We start from the raw sequence: 19,474 nt of genomic DNA on the forward strand, positions 1-19,474 counted from the left end.
ACTATAAAATGTATTTTGTAAGATTAAAATAAATTGTCGTTAAAAGTGATTGTAATACTGAGGATCCTTCGATATTTCGTTGTATCGGTTTATTCAACCACTCATTACATTAAAAACTTCCATAAAATATGAGTGTATGCTTTATGGAAAGAAATTATTTAAATTTCTAATTTGGAAGTTAATTTCCACCTTTTGACGATAGAAATTGTACGCATAACGCAATGGAATTTTTGCCTATTTGCCGCAGTTTTTGAATGCCCTAAAATACATCGCATTTAAGTACAAAAACGAATAATTAACTCAAAAGTGTAAAAAAAATAATTCATTTTACGTTTGATTGTCATAATAAACACGCATTCCATTTGTTTTCTGATCTTCACTTCAACGGCCACAGGTGTTTGACGACGTGGCGCGTTATCTCTAACCACATGCGGCAGGTAACAAATTGTGTTTCTATTTCTAATTTAATATTTGGATAATAATAAGAAGTTTGAGAAGCAACTTTATAATTACGATGGATCCTGATTTGTTTGTATGATCCATAATTACTTTTTTGGACATGAAGTGACGTCACCTTATATGTGGCCACAATTTAGTTTGGAAGATGGTAATTTTTTGACATTGTTGACCAAAAACACCGACTAAAATCTACTACATATTATGTAAATGGGAAAACCTTTTTTGAATTTTTGTTTTAGTAATAGGAATATTCTTTGGCCTACCCATACGAAGGCCTGTTACCCTTGGCTTTTACGTTGTACTTTAATACAAATAAAGCAACTCACCCTAGCCTTAATTAATTCATTCTCTCCAAGGGAGGAACCATTGCCCATTACCATTGGAAAACACGATACACTTCACTGCACTAACAAACTGTTTGAACTATCGCGCACAAATGGCAATCGGTAATCGTGAGGTGGAAGGATAGGCGATGACGTAGAGCATAAGCCACTTACCGGCGTTCTTTGATAGAGGTTAATTTCGCGCAGACGTTCTTATCTATGGTCGCCAGTTAAAAGCAAAATTTATCCACAAATTTCGTAAAGTACGCGTTCTAAGTACAGTTGGGTTCAAAACTTTTGAGCTATTCGATTTTGATTTTGTATCGCATTTTTCCAAATGGTAAAGGTAACGGTTGTGGACATTTTTCCCATCAGTACCAACGATACTAACATTACTTTTTAATGAAGCACTCTCCAATCACCTGAAACTTTACTAAGATGATCTGAAATTAGGTAAATGTTTCCTAATTGGGCATTATACAAACAAAAAACTCTGTCCCCTCATGCACCTTGCCTTTGTTTTATTTGTACGGTAAAGCGGTACGAAATTTTATCAACAAAGATAGATGATCATGGACATTTTACGAAAAAAATATATCTGTCCGTACGTCTCCATATCGGTACGCGCCTTCGGCTATTTTTTGAGTTGCGTTTTTATTCTACAAGTGCCATTTTCGGTTGTCTAAAATTTATTCACAAATTTTGTAAACCATGCGTGAAAGGTAGGTACAGTTGGGTTCAAAACTTAATTAATTTTAACGCATTTTGCCAAAAATGGAAAAGGTAGCATTTATGAACTTCTTGCCCATCAGTAGTACTCTTACTCAAATTAATTTTCACTGGTGTACTGAAATAACCTGATATTTTGGCACAATCTACATTAAAAAAATACAAACCTGCACGAAAAATAATTCCACTTTTCCAACCCTCGACTTTGACTACTTTTGACTATTTATAAACTTTAATTGACATGAAATTTTGGTAAACATTTCCTAATTGAGCAGATTAATTCCTGATGAAATTATTACGAAGATGTAGGAGAAAAGTAATGACATGTTTTACAAATACAGGATAAGAAATTTCCTATCAGAGGATTTCGTCTTGAAAAAAATTGTGGAAAAGGGTACAAGTGTGGAAGTTTATTCCTTCCTGAGGATTATATTTCATATTCATTAATTTCTAAGGACCTTATTATAATAATTCAATTTAGACATGGTGCAACTAATGTCATGGCATTATTTTGTAAATACTGCCCAATTAATAAGGATCAGATTAGTTGAAAATTCTACTAGGGGAATTTCTAAATAATGGAAAATACCACTTTCCTCATGCTGTCATGCCGAATTTAGCTTGTGAAATTGCCTTCGGGCATTTGGGCACTCATGTCTACGGTTTGAAAGTTTTCGGAAATTGCAATTTGAAATAGTGGGCAAAAGAGCGAAAGTTTGATAATTCCCTAGGAATGGCTTTAGTGAATACAGGGGCGGAAGTTTCATTCGTTTCTCGGATCTTTATTGTAAAGGGTAAAAGTAAGATTAACCGGATACACAGAATGTTTGTGAGAAGTAATGATATCCCTGGAGTTTAGAGGATACAGAAGCAGAAGTTTACCTTAATTTTGAGGATTGGGATTGGGACACAGCGGAAGTTTCAGTTACTATCTAATAAAAAAAATGGTAGGTCGTACAGCTCTAGTGCACACATATAAAAAGCATTATTAATTTCTGAGGATTTTGTTATAAAGGGTTTGGCTTTAGGACTAAAAGTATAGCACATGACTTACAGGAATTAAATTTTGAGGACTTTATAATAAAAGGTATAGGGGACAGCTTTAGTGGATACAGAAACTGAGTTTTTAGAAATTTCCGAGGATTTTGTTCTAAAGAATTTGGGGCAAAGGTAGGGCCTGCTTAGGGGGTTCTTTTCGGATTACATTGTTATAATAATATGTAAGGAAAAAGTAGAAACGGATTTTCAATAGTTTGTCAGGTCAGGAATAAAAATTTAAGGGAAAAGAGGTAGGTACAGGGGCGGAGGTTTCATGAACATCCGAGGACTTCATTATAAACCGTTTAGGAGAAGAGTAGGGATGGTTTTAGTGAATACAGAATCGAGAAATCTGATTCTGATGATCTTATTATAGAAAATGTAAAGCAAAGCAGTGCTATCTATACAAGAGTTTCATAAAGTCCCAAAGACTATTATAGGAAGTATGGAAGAAAAGTATGAACATTACTAGTACAAACAGGAAAGGAAGTTTCATTCGTTTCTGGGGACTTTATTGTAAAGTGTTAAGGGAAAAATAAGGGGACCTCAAATGGATGCAGGAATAAAAGTTTCATTAGTTTCCGATCCCTTATTTATTTATTAATATAAAAATGTATAGGAAAAAGCTAGAGAAGCCCTACAGGAGCAAAACTTTAACTTTTAGGAGGATTTTATCGTAAAAGCGATGTTTATAAATTATTTTTGTTTAAAGAATGTAGGTGAAAGGTTGCACAGATTTAGTAGATATAGAGGAAGAAGTTTCATTAATTTCTGAGTACCCTTTTCATAAAGAGCTTAGGGAAAAATAGGGATAGCTTTATTGGGAACAGTAGTGGAAGGGTACCTAATTAATTTTTAATCCCTTTATCATAAAAATTTGCTGTGGTCAGCACAGGTACCACCCGCACGCTATAATGACTAAATGCAGTTGAGTTCAAAGTAAAGTGCCTATAGAACATATGTGCCAAATTTGGTTCTATGAATTGCATATTCTGCTGAGCTCTTCCTTTTATGTTTAAGAATATGTGTACCAAATTTGGTTCCAATCGCTTCAGCCGTTTAGTCGGAAATAGGAGCACACTACGACAGACGGACAGACCGATAGACCGACAGATCGGAAAACCGACAGACCGAGTAGATCTAGGAGCAAATGGGACGACTTTATTAGCAACATTTTTGGGGAAAGCGGGAATAGCTTTAGTAGATACGGGGCCGGAAGTTTCATTAATTTCTGAGGACTTTATAATAAATAATTTAGGTCAATATAGGGATAGATTTACTGGATGCAGGCCCGAAAGGGCAAATGTATTGCACTTCCTGTAAGAAAATATCCCAAAACATTGGCTTGTGGAGAATTGGAGGGTCAGAAATGTGGTTTTGACACTGCCTTATACAAAACAAAATTATTTTGAAAATATTAAATTAATAATGCTTTCCAGCTTGAGGATAAGAGAGTTTAAGTTACATCTTTCTCTTTTTCTCCTTTTTACCAACCAGACGTTAGTAATGAAGGTATTGCATTGGGGCAAAGAGTGCCCCCCCCCCCACTGTTTTGACGGAAATACGTTTTCTAACACCAGGAATCTGAATCAAACAGAATATCGATTATGTCGGTCTGTCTATCGGTGTTCGGTATATCCGTCTGTCTGTCTGTACTCTCATTTGCTACCGAACCGATTGAAACTAAACTTGGTACACACATTCTTCGACATGTTTAAGATTTGGAGTGAAATACATTTCTTAGTAAAAGAACTATGTATTTGAAGGCAAGGGCAGACAGAGGAGTTGACAGACCAAAGCTCTTTCTCTCTTGCTAGACATTACAAAAAAGCACTTCTTTGATTTTTTATTACTCCAGTGAACAGTTAGGTCAGACAAGAATTTTTTTAGTTTTCTACAACACTTTTTTTTATTTAATTGCATATTCCAGAAAATGGTTAGGTGAATCTCTCATAAGAAGGTACAGACGGGAGGGTGAATCTTTCTGGTTTGCTGCTTATTTGAAAAAAGTTTTTCTTTTTATTTTAAATTAGTAATTGGATTTAGACGATGACGGAGGAAGAAAATTTTTTTTATATTTTGAATGAACTGCAAATTCCATTACGGAAGTCATCTGAAGGACGGAGAGTTGCTGACAGACAGACGAATTTTCTTGTTTTCTACACATTAGAAAGAGACCTCGATAAATTAGTTGCATTTTCCAGCAGGTAACGTCACGGGAGAAAAAGGTATAGGCAGACTAGAAATTTTTTGGTTTGCTACAAATCATTCAGGCGCCTTTTCTCCCTTGGATTTGATAACAATTTCTGGTAAACTGTTAGAGAAATTTTCTCATCTCTCACATTCGAAAAAAGCCGCTTTTTAATGTAAAACTAATTCCGATGAAAGGTTACCTGAATGTACGTACATTGTACACTCATTACATTAAACACTGCCATATTATGAGTTATGCTTTATTGTAAAATGGACTCGCATTTCCGTCCATCCATGAGCCGATAAGTTTCACATGTGCTGTTACCTTTGAATTAATTTTGCTTAGTATACTACTGCCGCTTTAAATATTGAAGAAAACAAATTTCCTTTATGCCAACTCCTTTTCACTAATTTTTTACGTGTTTGGTATTGAAATGCGTACAAAGAAATAAATTAAATTTAAAGTTGGAGGTTAATTTCCACCTTTTGGCGTTAAAAATTGTACGCATAACGCAATGGAAATTTTGCCTATTTGCCGCATTTTTTGAATGCGCTAAAAGACACCACATTTATGTACAAAAACGAATAACTAACTCAAAAATGTAAAAAAGTAATTCATTTTACGTTTGATTGTCGTAATAAACACGCATTCCATTTGTTTTCAGAACTTCACTCCAACGGCCACAGGTGTTTGATGACGTGGCGCGTTATCTCTAAACATATGCGGCAGGTAACAATTGTGTTTCTATTTCTAATTTAATATTTGGATAATAATAAGAAGTTTTAATTAAGAACGTTATAATTACGATGGATCCTGATTTGTTTGTATGATCTATAATTACTTTTTTGGACATGAAGTGACGTCACCTTATATGTGGCCACAATTTAGTTTGCTGATTTTTTGACATTGTTGACCAAAAACACCGACTAAAATCTACTACATAATTAAATGGGAAAACCTTTTTTGAATTTTTGTTTTAGTAATAGGAATATTCTTTGACCTACCCATACGTAGGCCTGTTACCCTTGGCTTTTACGTTGTACTTTAATACAAATAAAGTAACTCACCCTTAGCCTTAATTAATTCATTCTCTCCAAGGGAGGATCCATTGTCCATTACCATTGGAAAAACACGATACACTTCACTGCACTAACAAACTGTTTGAAATATCGCGCACAAATGGCATTCGGGAATTATAATGAGGTGGAAGGATAGGTGATGACGCAGAGGATAAGCAACTTACCGGCGTTCTTTGATAGAGGTTAATTTCGCGCAGACGCTCTTATCTATAGTCGCCAGTTAAAAGCAAAATTTATTCAGAAATTTCGTAAAGTATGCGTTCTAAGTACAGTTGGGTTCAAAACTTTTGAGTTATACGATTTTGATTTTTTATCGCATTTTTCCCAATGGTAAAGGTAACTGTTACTTTTTAGTGGAGCACTTTCCAATAACCTGAAACTACTAGGATGATCTGAAATTAGATAAACTTTCCTAATTGGGCATTATACAAACAAAAAACTCTGTCCCTTCATTTACCTTGCCTTTGTTAGCGTATTTTCCTAAAAGTGAAAAATCGATATTGACTGCACTTTCATGTCCATCCGTCCGTCTGTCCGTCACACGTACTCGTTCTAAACCACTGAACCGATTTTGGCGATATGGGACTCATTTGAAAGGGCTTGGTCCAAGGATTCCGTGCACACACATATTTTTTGGTTTTGCGCATGCGCAGTGTGAAAAATTTGGTTTAACTCATGTGCGATGCTAACTTTTTAGCGTATTTTCCTCAAAGTGAAAAATCGCTATTGGCTGCACTTTGACGTCCGTCCGTGCGTGCGTCCGTCCGTCCGTCCGTCCGTCCGTCACAAGTACTCCTTCTAAACCACTGAACGGATTTTGTCGATATAGGGCTCATTTGAAAGGGCTTGGTCGAACGATTCCGTGCATACCCCTATTTTTTGGTTTTGCGCATGCGCAGTGTCAAAAATTTGGTTTAACGTATGTGCACTGCTAACTTTTTGATTTATGAAGATATTTAAATGAAACTTTATATGTAAACACTACGAATATAAGTAAAATTAACGACGTTTTCAAAATGTTGTTTTGCTCATGCGCAATGCCAACTTTCTTATTTATGGAGGGATTTAAATGAAATTTTATACATAGGCATTTGGAATAAAGACAAATCTAAGACCAGTGGCAAAATTTAGTTTTGCGCATGCGCAATGGCAACTTTCTTATTTATGAAAGCAGTTAAACGAAATATCGTATGTAGGCACCTTGAATAAAACTAAAACTAATACCGGTTTCAAAATTACTGTTAACGCGTGGTATGTTTTATTTATGAAGGTATTCAATAAAATGTCAATGCTATTTACGAAAGCAATTACAAGCGTTTCATGAAGAGAATGGGACAGCATTAACTATTAGGAGGAAAATACGCTCTCGTCATTTATGTTTGCATAAGGACTTTTTAACTTGTTTTATTTGTACCGTAAAGTGGTACGAAATTTTATAAACAAAGTGAGATGGTCATGGACATTTTACAACAAAATATATCTGTCCGTACGTATCCACATCTGTACGTGCCTTCGGCTATTTTATGAGCTGTATGCATTGTTGAGTTTTTATTCTACAAGTGCCATTTGGTCCATTGAAGACCACTAGACTAAATTACCGTTTTCAGTTTCCAATTTAAATTGTATGCAGTGAGAAACGGTTCCTGACTTCGCCTCCATATGTACAGTTTATTGTGCGGTCTCGGACAGTTTGATAACTACTGCATGAAATTAAAAGTGAGCATGGATTTAGCCATTTAATACGCAATGCCAAGTTATAGCCATACCCAGGAGCATATTTGCTATATTTTTTCACACATCTAATTTTGTTCAGGTGTTGAGACATTCCAAACAACTTTTTTGACTAATTAAAGGTGTTCTTGCGTCTTTAACCCTGTGATAATTACAAGAATTTCGATTTGGCGTTGCAAGCTTTAATCTAACACTGGAACAGCTTCTCAAATGTTCTGCTCTATGTCTTTCTTCACTATCCTGCAACGCAGCTACCTGATAGCAAAGTCATTAACGTGTACGAGGTACACAAGTGGTTTTTTAAAAATTTTTTAAGTTTGCTTTTTTCTTCACCCTTTCACATTCCGTGGCTATACTTTAAAGCGCACTTTTTTAAGAATTAAAAAAATGTTCTATTGTTTGGGTTTTGTCCGTCCGTCTGTCTGTCCGACGGGATATGGTGGAGGTCCCGCACACGGTAAAACCCATTAATTGCGGATGGTGTAACGTATGAGTATATAAAAACAAAGTGGGTGGAAAAGGGAACCGAGGCAAACGTTTTTATCCAAATAAATGTCCAAAATATTCGTGTGAGAACTACGGCCACAAATTTCAAAGAATTTGCGTTTCCTTTTAATTGGCGCATAAATCAGCACAAAAGAAGCACAAGTGCATCTGGAGTTGTGGAAGTGTTGATGTTGAATACATGCACATTGAATTGTAATCCCCTAAAATTGACGCACAAAATTTGAGAGCTTTTTGTTTCTCAAGTGAAAAGGTTGGTGAGGGTTACATTCCGCTTTAAAAGTGGGTACTAATTCGAATGTAAACGGATAACGCCGTTTACCAGAGCACCTTGTCACAACGGAATTAACCGCACGGTTCCTTCTAGGCTACTATGGTAAACACATTAAAAGAGAAAGGGCGGGTAAAGTGATGGAAGTGCGTGTAGTGGCTAAGAGAGAAATAACATGAATGAAATGAATGCTCGTGGAATGACTTTTTCCTTTATGCTACTTCAGTTTGTCTGATTATAAGAATGAACCTCTCAAAAAACAAGTGGAACTTTTCCGTAGGTACGCTTAAACTTTGAGCTTAAAGTTCAAGAGCTGTTTGTTTGGAAGATAGGTCCAATTGAGGGAAATCGAATTGTCATACCCGATACACGCTTCTAAACAAAAAAACAGAATTCTAGTCCTTCTACTGTGGTTCGAAACTTTTGGAATTCTATACATTAGGCGATGGTAGCATGCAACTAGGCAAATTTTTATTAATATTCGGCCTTTAATGACATCGAAAGTGACGATATTTAAAGTTTAAAGTTTAAAATTACTTATAGTTTTCTGAGTGAAAATGTATTTGAGACGTAAGGGTCCAAATTATAACGAAGAGCATCCAATACGACAATATGTACTGTCGAATAAGAGGCTACTCAACTATCATGGATTATAATTATTAAAAATGTTTGAAATGATACTGATCTCAATGACAAGGCAAGGCTCAAGTATATGTATACCCTACACTTTTTAGATAATATTGAGTAGAATTATCGTTTTGTTCTATTTGTAGAATGAATGAATGGACCTTAAATGCTAACAAAAATTTAAAAAATATCAAAGCCCCTTGTGGTATGGCATTTTACATTCGTTCCTTGATGGTAATTTTCGAATACACGTATCAATCTGGCAGTATGGCAGGTAGATCGTTTACAATATTAGTAAAATCATTAAAATGCTTGACGTACTGAAGCAACGACATTGCATCGGCATTTAAGTACGCTTCTACTTAACATTTTTATTCGTCATCACAGCACTCATCTTTTTTAGTACCTACCTATTTGCATTTTTATCCTTTAAACACATACATTCTAAACGTGCAAAAACATCGATTAGATTAGCTCTTTTCCTAACAAGTGCCATTTCAAACGGTATAAAAGCGACCAAAATCCAATTCCAGTCAGTAGTAATCAAGATGAAGTTCTTAATCCTAGCTCTATTTGTTGGTTGCAGTGTCGCATCTCCATCGGTGAGTATACAATTATGTTCAAGGCACCGTTTAACATCCACTTTTAGTCTCCAGCAATTGCTTTTAACAAAGACGTTGAGAGTAAGTACTAAAATTTACATAGTCTATCAAAGCTTACATTAAATCTAGGGCCGCGTATTATAAACGGCGTTCCTGCGGTGGAAGGACAATTCCCATGGCAGGTGTCAAATCGATTCAAAACGAACTACGGCACCAGCTTCTGTGGAGGCTCCCTCATTTCAGACAGTTGGGTTTTGACAGCGGCACATTGTGTCCAAGGGTAAGTGCAAACGAAACTGTGCAACCCTCACCTCACGGTTCTGCTACTTCAGTGCGTATTCCTTCGAGATTGGTTTGGGCAGCTTGAGCTCTAGTGGGCACACTGTCAAGATAGTAACTGACAAAGGGTTCCCCCATGAATCGTACAACCCGTACACCCTCAACAACGACGTCGGTTTAATTAATCTTCAAAAGAAGGTTGAATTTACCGGTATGTTGAATGAAAACCCCTCCAAAGATTGTGTGCTTAGCGCTTTGTTTGTAGATACCATTAGACCAATACGCCTCGGTAAGGACTACGTCGCCGATCACAGTAAAGTCACCGTTAGCGGATGGGGGAAAACTTCTGATGGTTTGTAATTACCAAATTGCAAAACCACAATTTTCCAATATTCTTTTAGCATCCACCTCGGTCTCTTCGTCACTGAATTTTGTACATCTAACAACAATTCCCAACAAAGCTTGCCGAGCCATCTACGGATCTGCAGTAATTGATGAAGTCGTTTGTTGTACAGGGGAAGACGCAAAAAGCACCTGCAATGTAAGTCTCACCAGTTGAAATGGTTTGACAGTCCTTAATCTCATTTTTACAGGGTGACAGTGGCGGCCCATTGATTCAAATTGACGCTAATGGCACAGCGGTTCATATTGGCGTCGTAAGTTTTGTGCACGTTGCGGGATGCGCTTCTGGTAATCCTTCTGGATATTCTCGTACTTCGGGTTATGGCGCTTGGATTAAAACCCATACTGGTATTGAATAAATGTCTTTCTTAAATAAAATTTAACTGCATACGATGTACTTTATTAGTTGACATTGAGAATTTAGCACCTCCTACACTAAGAGGAGCTCGAAAGCTCAGACGTTAAAGCTTTCGAGAGACCTACTGAACTTTTTTTGGAGTCTTCGTGGACGCTAGAGCCTTGAATAATTTCTTAGAGATTTTATAGGTCTATAAGATACTTTTACAGGCTCTGAAACCGTTTAAAAGCTTTATTGGATCTTTATTCACCAAATTTACCAAATGTTATGTTATCCTAGAGTCACCTCCACGGCATTTTATGGTTCTGTAAGGACCTTTAACAATCTTTAAAAGTATTTGATGTGAATAATTTAAAACACTTTACAAGCTTTAGGGGTGCTTAAAGGTGTTTTAAGGGTCATATGGGTGCAAACAACTTCTAAAAGCCCCAACCGCCTATAAAAAGCTTTAAATGGAGCATAACAGTTTAAAGGTTCTTCAATGTATGCCTTATAAGTCACAAAACATCACAGAATCCGTGTTTAATATTAGAGTTGTACAATCCAGTTATTTTAAAAAACCTAGTATGTCTAAAATCTTTTAAATGCTGTAAAGTCCCTTAAAAGTTTTAAAATACCTTGGGGGGTTATAGTATTTTAAAGAATATTAAAGTTTGCAAAAGACCTGGAGAATCACATTGACCCGTAAAAGTACTCAAGGACACTAGGCTTTTAAAGATTAAATACATTATTATAAAGACGGTTAAAATCTCTTAAATACTCATTGTCAAAGACTGATAAACGCCCTAAACTGTTTTAAACAACATAAAAGGTTTTTACAACTCCCACGTCATAGGCATAAAAAAACCCCATAAGTTGGCTCTTGAGACTCTTAAGAGGTTCAAGAATGTAGGCTGAATATTTATTAAAAGTTTTAAAGGCCCTTTGGACACCTCTGAATACTTTTAGAGATATTCTTTACAAGGTTAATCATTACCAGGCCGTAGAGGTATTTAATTAATACTCTCCTTAAATGTTGAACTTTTACAGACAGGAGAGGAATCCTTCTGAAGGGCTCTTAGAAACGTTTTGGGGACTCTTAAAACGCCCTTGTAGGTAGTTTACTATTCTACAAACGAATTTAAGGTCATATATTTTTCAAAGCGAATGGAAGCTTGTAAAGCTCTCGAAGATTCTTATTGATTTTTAAAACACTACATTGTAGAAGTTTGTAAAAGGCTTTAAAAAGTCTTAATAATAATAACAATCATTTTTTTTCCAACAGAATAATATTTTCCAATAACAGGACAATGTACTTATGTGTACTAAATAAATACAGTGTACGAAAATAAAAGTGTACTGTAAATATTCAAAAAGAGAACTTGGAATTAGAGATTCACATTATTGGCCTTTTAAAGCATTGAAGAGTCACAAACATCAACGCAGAAAAACGTTGTTTTATTCTCTCTTGAAGAGGAAAACAGAGCTCTTCCGAAACTTTTGAGGAGCTTTTAAGGTCATTTACAGATCTAAGCCTTTAGATGCTTAAAGAACCTTTGACAAACATTTTTAACAGCTCTTAAGAGACTTAGAGTGTTTGAAAGCCGAAACTTATAACTATCACAAAGAATCTTTGGTAGTAATTGTAGCTGCGTAAGGACCTCTACCAGATTTTAAAGGTCTTTAACATTTACGAGATCTCCAAGAGTCACCAGAGCGCTTTAAATGCTTTACAGTTTTTAAAACGCCTTTATTTTCAAGACTTGGGCTTCTAAGAGATGCCATGGGTCGTTAAGAGCTTTTACATGTATGTAAAAAAAGCAGTAATTTCAAAGAGATACTGAGATTCCCCAAAAGATTGTCTTGTCACTTACAAGAAGAGGGCAAATTAATATTTTAGAATTTCAGCCATAATTAGCAGGTGTCTTTTCCTATGCTAAATTAAAGCGAGAGTGGGAACTGCAAGGCCAAGGAGGTTTAGCCGTTACCAGCCCGATAAAGCCGATCTGGCCGGTTGATTTCCATTCCAATTAACAATGGGTTTACCAATTGTACGCGAACTACCCCAAGTTCGTAGCAAAGTGAGGCCACTTTCCGTTAAAAAGTAACATCAGAGAATCTCAAACAATTAATGCAGTGACCATGAACCAAAAATAATTAATACGTACGGGAATGAAAACAAACTATTCAAGTTTTGTTGGTATTTAATCTCTGACATAATTGAAAATTATGAAGCAGAACAGAAAGTTGCGTTTCTGTTGGAGTGCTTGATTTGATTAAATTACTGCATCAGTCAAATGTAAAAAGAGCATTTCAGGACCCCGGAAACTTCAACTGACCATTCCTGTCCTTCTTCCGGAATAGTATATTAGGTATTAATACGAGCAATAGTAAATTTTACCTCAGTACATCATTCCGCAATTATTTTATTAGAAAACCAATATGACCTGCGCCGTACGTAATAAACGCAACTCGACAGAATATAATCGAGATTATTCGCAAATGTTTCAAACGCATTAGACATTATAGCAAGGCTTTTACTAATTATATTCTGTTACCGTAGATCATTATACCAATTACCGTTTTGTTTAAAGTTAAAGGCGTCACGCTGTGGAAATAGCATACTTCATTTGAATATTATATTATTCGTACAAATCTGACAATTAACAACAAATGGAATTAGTACCATACCAGGTAAAGTATAAGGCGACATATAAGATTAGTTCCCTTCCATTCTTAATGTACTAATTAATTATCATTTCGGGTAATTCGCACTTAAAGCGGGCTGCGCTCACTTCCCGAAAGAAATATTGAGCCGCCTTTCTCCTCTAAAGTGTACGCACAATTGAAGGTAAACGAAAAGCAATGAATAATGGCTTTTCAGAACGTGTCGAAATTATTAAAGGGGTAAATGGAATCTTTTAAGTTGAAACTTCTGTAGCTTATTTAATATGGAAATCAGAAACAGTAGGAGACATTATTAAATATTGAGTACGATATGACTTACAAATTACTCTACCTTACAATTTTGGGGATGAATGAATGTCTAATAAATTATTCGTTGAACTGAAGAAACGATTACAATTTAATCAGAACGCCGGGAATTAAACATTCTTGTAGGAAAATCATTTCTGCTATTTTTGTAATCGACTGCTTTCAGTTCCATCCCTTTGTCGTTTCTTTTATTTAAATTTCCGTGGAGGATTGGGCGAGAAATTATCATTTTGTAATTAAGTGCAAAAATCGATTGCAGATTAGGTTACTACCTACTATTAGTATGTTACAAGGCAAATTCAATATTCAAGTTTGATCATCCATTAACGAAACCGGAAGAGGAAGCAGAAGTAAGACGTAAACGATCAGCGCGCCAAATGGTAACCTCGCACCATCCATTAGTTCCACCTTTACACGCACCTGCTACCATCCACCGCAATTCCATTTCCCTTTGATAAACTTTACTTACACTATGTAAATTTTACTTGAACTACCCTAAATCTGTCGATTTATCGCAATGTCAGCGGGCCTCTCTCAAATGATATGAATAATATACAAACTAATCTCTAAAAGAAGGGTATCTTTCAGAATAATCCCCAAAAACACGCGGCGCTTCTGTCCGATGTAGTGAAATGAAAGTTTTGTGATATGGGTACAAGAAGATTACTATAAGAAGAAAAAAAGGGACGTAGAAACTTCTGACATTCCAGTTAAAGTTATTTCGGATTTTAAGGTTAAGCTTTGCAAGCTCGCAAACTTCGGAGCACCTTAAACTGAAACTTTATAGAAATACAATTACAACTTCAAGAAAAGTAAAATTAGAGTCCAAATAACTAAATTATTTTCGGAGTAATATTTACTCAAAGTTTGTATTTATAGCTGCCATACGAGATATGTTAGAATCACTGAAGGGCTTCCTCAAGTTGAATTAAATTCGGCTAGCAAGCCTTATATGTAAGGAATTACGCATCCCAAGGCAAAGCTTGATAAATATCTTTTATAAGAGTTTTGGGTTCTAGCAGAGTATTAAGCATAAAGGGGTATATTTTATTTAAGTAAAATGGATGTACACCTTTTGATTATTTCAAAATTACAATGTGTATTTAAAGACCGTAAAATTTCATGTGTTAAGGGCGATTAGGTAAGTAACCTGCGTAGCTCAGATGAACTTACGTTAGAAGCTCTAACTTTGGCTACAAGGGTCCTGGGTTCGCATCCCAGGTAAAGGCATGGCTGTTTGTGATTGTATAGTGGGTTGAGTGAGGAAGAGTAGCAAACAGTTTTGCTTGGAAACGCTCATCAGAAACGTAGCACGTAGCTATGAGTTGTGCTAGAGTGTAAAGTCACCCCCCGACCCCGGTAGACTGAAGCAACCTACCCCATGTTTCGAAAGTGAGGGAAACCGCACTACCAAGATAAGATTATTTGATGTGGAAACCCCTTCATTAAACGGATCCCAGAGCTGGGCAGAATACTTTCAAAAAGTATTCGAATACTATACAAAGTATTCGAATACTTTGAAAAGTATTCGAATACAGTAAAAAGTATTCAAATACTTGTCACTCAAATACATTAAAAATTTAAAATAGTATACCAGATAAAATGCTTAATACTACTTAAAGTTATACTTTGTATGGAGTTAGCTTTTTTATATTTCTATTGTTATATACAAATTGAAGGGGAGTAAAAGCGTATTATTATTATTATATAGGAGGTACCTACCAGGACCTTTCTTAAACCAGTTTAATCCTTAAGAATACGTGTACCAGTTTTCAAAGCGATCGTACGTCGTGCACATGATACGTACGCCTTTCTGAAATAAATCCTAGCGATTTTGGAACAGATCCATTTTTGACCATCCGTTTGTCCGTGTGCATAATTGTTTAGAAACGTGCGATCGCTTTGAAAATTGGTACATATGGTCTTAAGGATATAAGAAAGGTCCCTATTGTTTTTAAATTACGTAGACTATCGAGTTCGGTATTCAGATGTATCGGATTTTTATATTTGATTTTGTGACAATGGAAACTTTCTCTAAACATTTCTAAATTGTTCTCAAATATTTGAATAACTTAGTACTGCCTTTTTTTGAGGCCGGAAAAAAAATTGTCTGAGGTCGACCGGGAAAAAACATTTTCTTATAGAATGGTGGCCTGAAGAATCCACAATTTCAATCAGTTCCAAGATTGGGCCACTAGAATGAAAGTTACAGCCCTTTGAATTTTTTTTCGAAATTTGTTTTTTGTCCATAATTTTTTATTGAGAGGTCTAATCGAAAACGTACGAATTGTTTTGGATTCTACGCACCAAAATTAATAAGAAAAAGTGTTTTCCCGAGAAATTTTGGTGCAGTCGATTTTTGGCAAAAAGGAAGGTTATACACTGCCTTTTTTTGAGGAGCAAAAAAAAATTGTCTCAGATCGACCCGGAAAAAAAATTTTCTTATAGAATGTGGCCTGTAGAATCCATAATTTTAAACAGTTCCAAGATTGGTCTACTAGTTCAAAAGTTACGGCCCTTTGAATTTTATTTCGAATTTGGTTTCTAGTCTATAACTTTTGATTGAGAAGTCTGATCGAAAAAGAACGAATTGTTTTGGATTCTACGCACCAAAATTAATAAGAAAAAGTGTTTTCCCGAGAAATTTTGGTGCAGTCCATTTTTGGCAAAAAAAAACAAAAATTTGTCTCAGATCGACCCGGAAAAATAATTTTCTTATAGAATGTGGCCTGTAGAATCCACAATTTCCAACAGTTCCGAGATTGGGCTACTAGTTCAAAAGTTACGGCCCTTTGAATTTTATTTGGAAATTGGTTTCTATAATATCGTTTGTTAAAAGCGAAATTATTGTAACGTAATTGAGAATGGGAAACGGTAACGGAAATTTACCGTTGGTTAAGCAGTGTATATGGACTGTTACGAACATCACATGTCGCTATTTCAATCCCATAAGCGTGGATGATGTCCATTCGTCTCAAATGTGAGCCCTTGCTGTAGTAAAATATTATGCTTCCGTAATAAATTTAATAAATTACATGAGCTTTGCTCCCCCTGAGATATTTTCCATGGGTTTAAGGATATTTTTAGAAATTCTTTATTACCTACTTTGGTCAGTTTGTCTTTACAAACGTACCGATCTGTACTCTACGTGGGCCTTCTTCTAAATCATTACAAAAAAAATGATGCCAAGAATAGTATGTGACGTTATCCCACAGCCCATAGTTTTGAAAATACAAGTTTTCATATTATTTATCATTGCCATTATCCTGAAATGGTTCAAGTGTTTTTCGTACGATTACAATGCTGTCCAATTACTACAACTACAATATTCAAGTTGGCTGAATTAATTATTATGAACATAACAATAAATTTTATTTCTTGCATTGTCTAAAATGTATCCGTATTATATTAATTAATAAAAGCAAATTCAAAAGATCTGTCTTTAAACAATGAGAAATTTACGAATTTCACGTTGTTCACCCGAAACTAAATCGGTAAACACTTAAATTTCAAGGTATTGACACTAATTGATAAAGAAACATATCAATTACAGGCAATTCGATAATTTTGTTCACAACGACTTGAGATCGCAATGCATACTTCACGTGTTTTTGCTTGCCTATTACTACATCTATATCTTGTGGAAGCCCTTGTACCAAGAGAAAAACTGGAAGTGTTCGATTTTTCCCCTCAACTAAGTACACTAACTTTCGAAGGTTTCTCCAAAAATTGTTCGCAACAGCTATCTAACTATGTCACGGATCTCTTGGATATGAAGCGATGGGCAGTAGAAAGTAAGTACTTACTGCCCTGTCCAGTGGCAATTATCATATACCTACGGTTTTAGTGCATGACGCGTCCGGAAAGTATCCAACGGCGAATGTGGGCGGCAACTCTTTCTCACTGGGATCTTTTGACCAGTGTATAAATATCGCTGGAGGTCCACCAGAAACTGTAATCTCCGGCAAATACTGCCTTGGTAAACTGTTTACGTTTTTGCAACCGAGTATGGTAAGTATCGGATTCTTGTCTAGTCCTCCATTTAGCCGACTTGAGTGTATACTAAATACCAAACCAACCAACCCTGCTGTCACTTGAAGTTGTATAGCTTTATTCTTTATGTTATGCTTAAGAACTTCATGCACTGAATGTTAGTCCTACCAACTCTCATTGGAATACGTTAGGAAGTTGTCCTAGTGGTTGGATGATACGGACGTTTTAGATCCATCCGTGAAGGTGAATATGTCTGGTTGGAATGCCACATACTTATCAAGAAAGATGTGATAGTTTTTCCCTAATATGAATAGCACAGTTTGTAATGTAAATATGATCAGTTGTTAGCACTAAGCTTTTAGGATCGACCTACCTTTGAGGATATCACCATTGGTATCTGCATACCAAGTGCGTGCACGGGCAAAGAATTTGCAAAGTATTATAAGAAGAGCAAAATGGTATCCGTATCGGAGGATTCTTGTCAAACTAAAAAAACTCATTTCCAATTAGACGTTGGAACCAAAATTGTTTTGTATGTATGGTTCCTATGCGATTAATGTTGAAAACAAATATTTGTAGAACTTTTTTTACTCTCTGGATTTTATGGGTAATATTCTCCACGATTTATGACATAGTAATTCAACATCTGAACAAGGGTTGGTAACTAAAGAAGTTTTAACGTTCATAACGATTCGTGATTGTTTTAGAGCCTTCGCATTGGTTATTGGTTTCCTTTTCCTGTTACACAAACGCCAAGAGGCTTTTTGATATAACCACAGACGAAACTGAGATCACCTGTTTACGTGGAATGCGGGTGTTAACGATGATATGGGTCATTGTAGCGCATCACCATATGCTTGCTTATACTTTGCCACAAAGGAATAACTACAAAGGGGAGGTAATTTCTAATAAGTAAGGTTTCTAAATTCCTTTTTCTTATTTTAGTTTTTCGCAACGCATATTACACAGGGTATAGTGGCCACTGGATCCGAGGCTTCGGTCAATACTTTCTTTTTGTTGAGCGGATTGACTTTGTCCTATGTTTTCATGAGAAAAACAGGCAAGCTAGGGAAGTTCAATCTATTGGCGTTTTACATTCACAGATACGTTAGATTGACACCAACGCTGGGTGTCATTATTCTTGTTTATGTCTTCTTATTGAAGCATATGGGATCCGGACCCTTGTGGTCCGAAATCGTTGGACGAGCATCTGGCGCTTGTGAGAGAAACTGGTGGAAAACCTTGCTGTATATTCAAAACTTTGATCACCCCGATGGCATAGTAAGTAGTTTAACAGGATCGCCTTAACCTAAGGAATGCTTGTAAAAAACAAAATTGACATTCCTACCTCGGTATCAAAAATTGTGCCGTTTATTAGAAAATGTTTGGAATCAAGTTAGCAACGGGAATTTCCAGCAACGTAACCCCAACCAGTATATACATTAATTATTCTTTGGAATCACCATTGTATATACACCAAAGCGGGCCCCGAAAAGTTAGCAACAAATGATGGTATGAAAAAATAACGTTGACACATGCAATAGCAATACTGCAAGTTGGATAAAATTTTCATCGATATCGATGTACAATTAATGGAAATGTTATTTTTCATGAGGAAACGGTTTTCCACACTTGGCACACATTTCGGGAATAATTCCCTCCAGGTTGGAAATATTTTTCAAATTTCAACTTTAACGTGTTGAAACATCAATTTTCAATGTTGTTTTTGTTATGATGTGTTGCCATGTAAATAGGTGATTTAATTCACATTGAAAGAAACGTTGAGCGTTGAGGTTGCTCAGAACGAATACCTAACGGGGCCTGTTCCCCTAAAATATTGCAGAACAGTGCCCCGTTAACCATATATTCGTCATGTGCAGCAATCCCTACTAACCTACTTCAGGTTTCGGTT

The 19,474-nt window shown here is 35.9% G+C and overlaps 2 protein-coding genes across 6 annotated transcripts in view; one reads left to right on the forward strand and one right to left on the reverse strand.

The window, feature by feature from the left end:
* The window catches only part of LOC116177939 (autism susceptibility gene 2 protein homolog), a 391,669-nt gene that overhangs the window by 184,710 nt on the left and 187,485 nt on the right, over nucleotides 1-19,474 (reverse strand). The gene's annotated exons all lie outside the window — the stretch shown is intronic.
* Nucleotides 17,160-19,041, forward strand: LOC116177946 (nose resistant to fluoxetine protein 6-like). The gene is made up of 6 exons (XM_031497147.1): nucleotides 17,160-17,363; nucleotides 17,417-17,580; nucleotides 17,925-18,094; nucleotides 18,142-18,218; nucleotides 18,270-18,460; nucleotides 18,508-19,041. Exons 1-6 carry the CDS (start codon nucleotides 17,162-17,164, stop codon nucleotides 18,868-18,870), a joined length of 1,167 nt encoding a protein of 388 aa, XP_031353007.1. The 5' UTR covers nucleotides 17,160-17,161; the 3' UTR covers nucleotides 18,871-19,041.

Source organism: Photinus pyralis, unplaced genomic scaffold (genome assembly GCF_008802855.1).
Source record: "Photinus pyralis isolate 1611_PpyrPB1 unplaced genomic scaffold, Ppyr1.3 Ppyr1.4_LG8, whole genome shotgun sequence".
Classification (NCBI taxonomy): Eukaryota; Metazoa; Arthropoda; class Insecta; order Coleoptera; family Lampyridae; genus Photinus; species Photinus pyralis.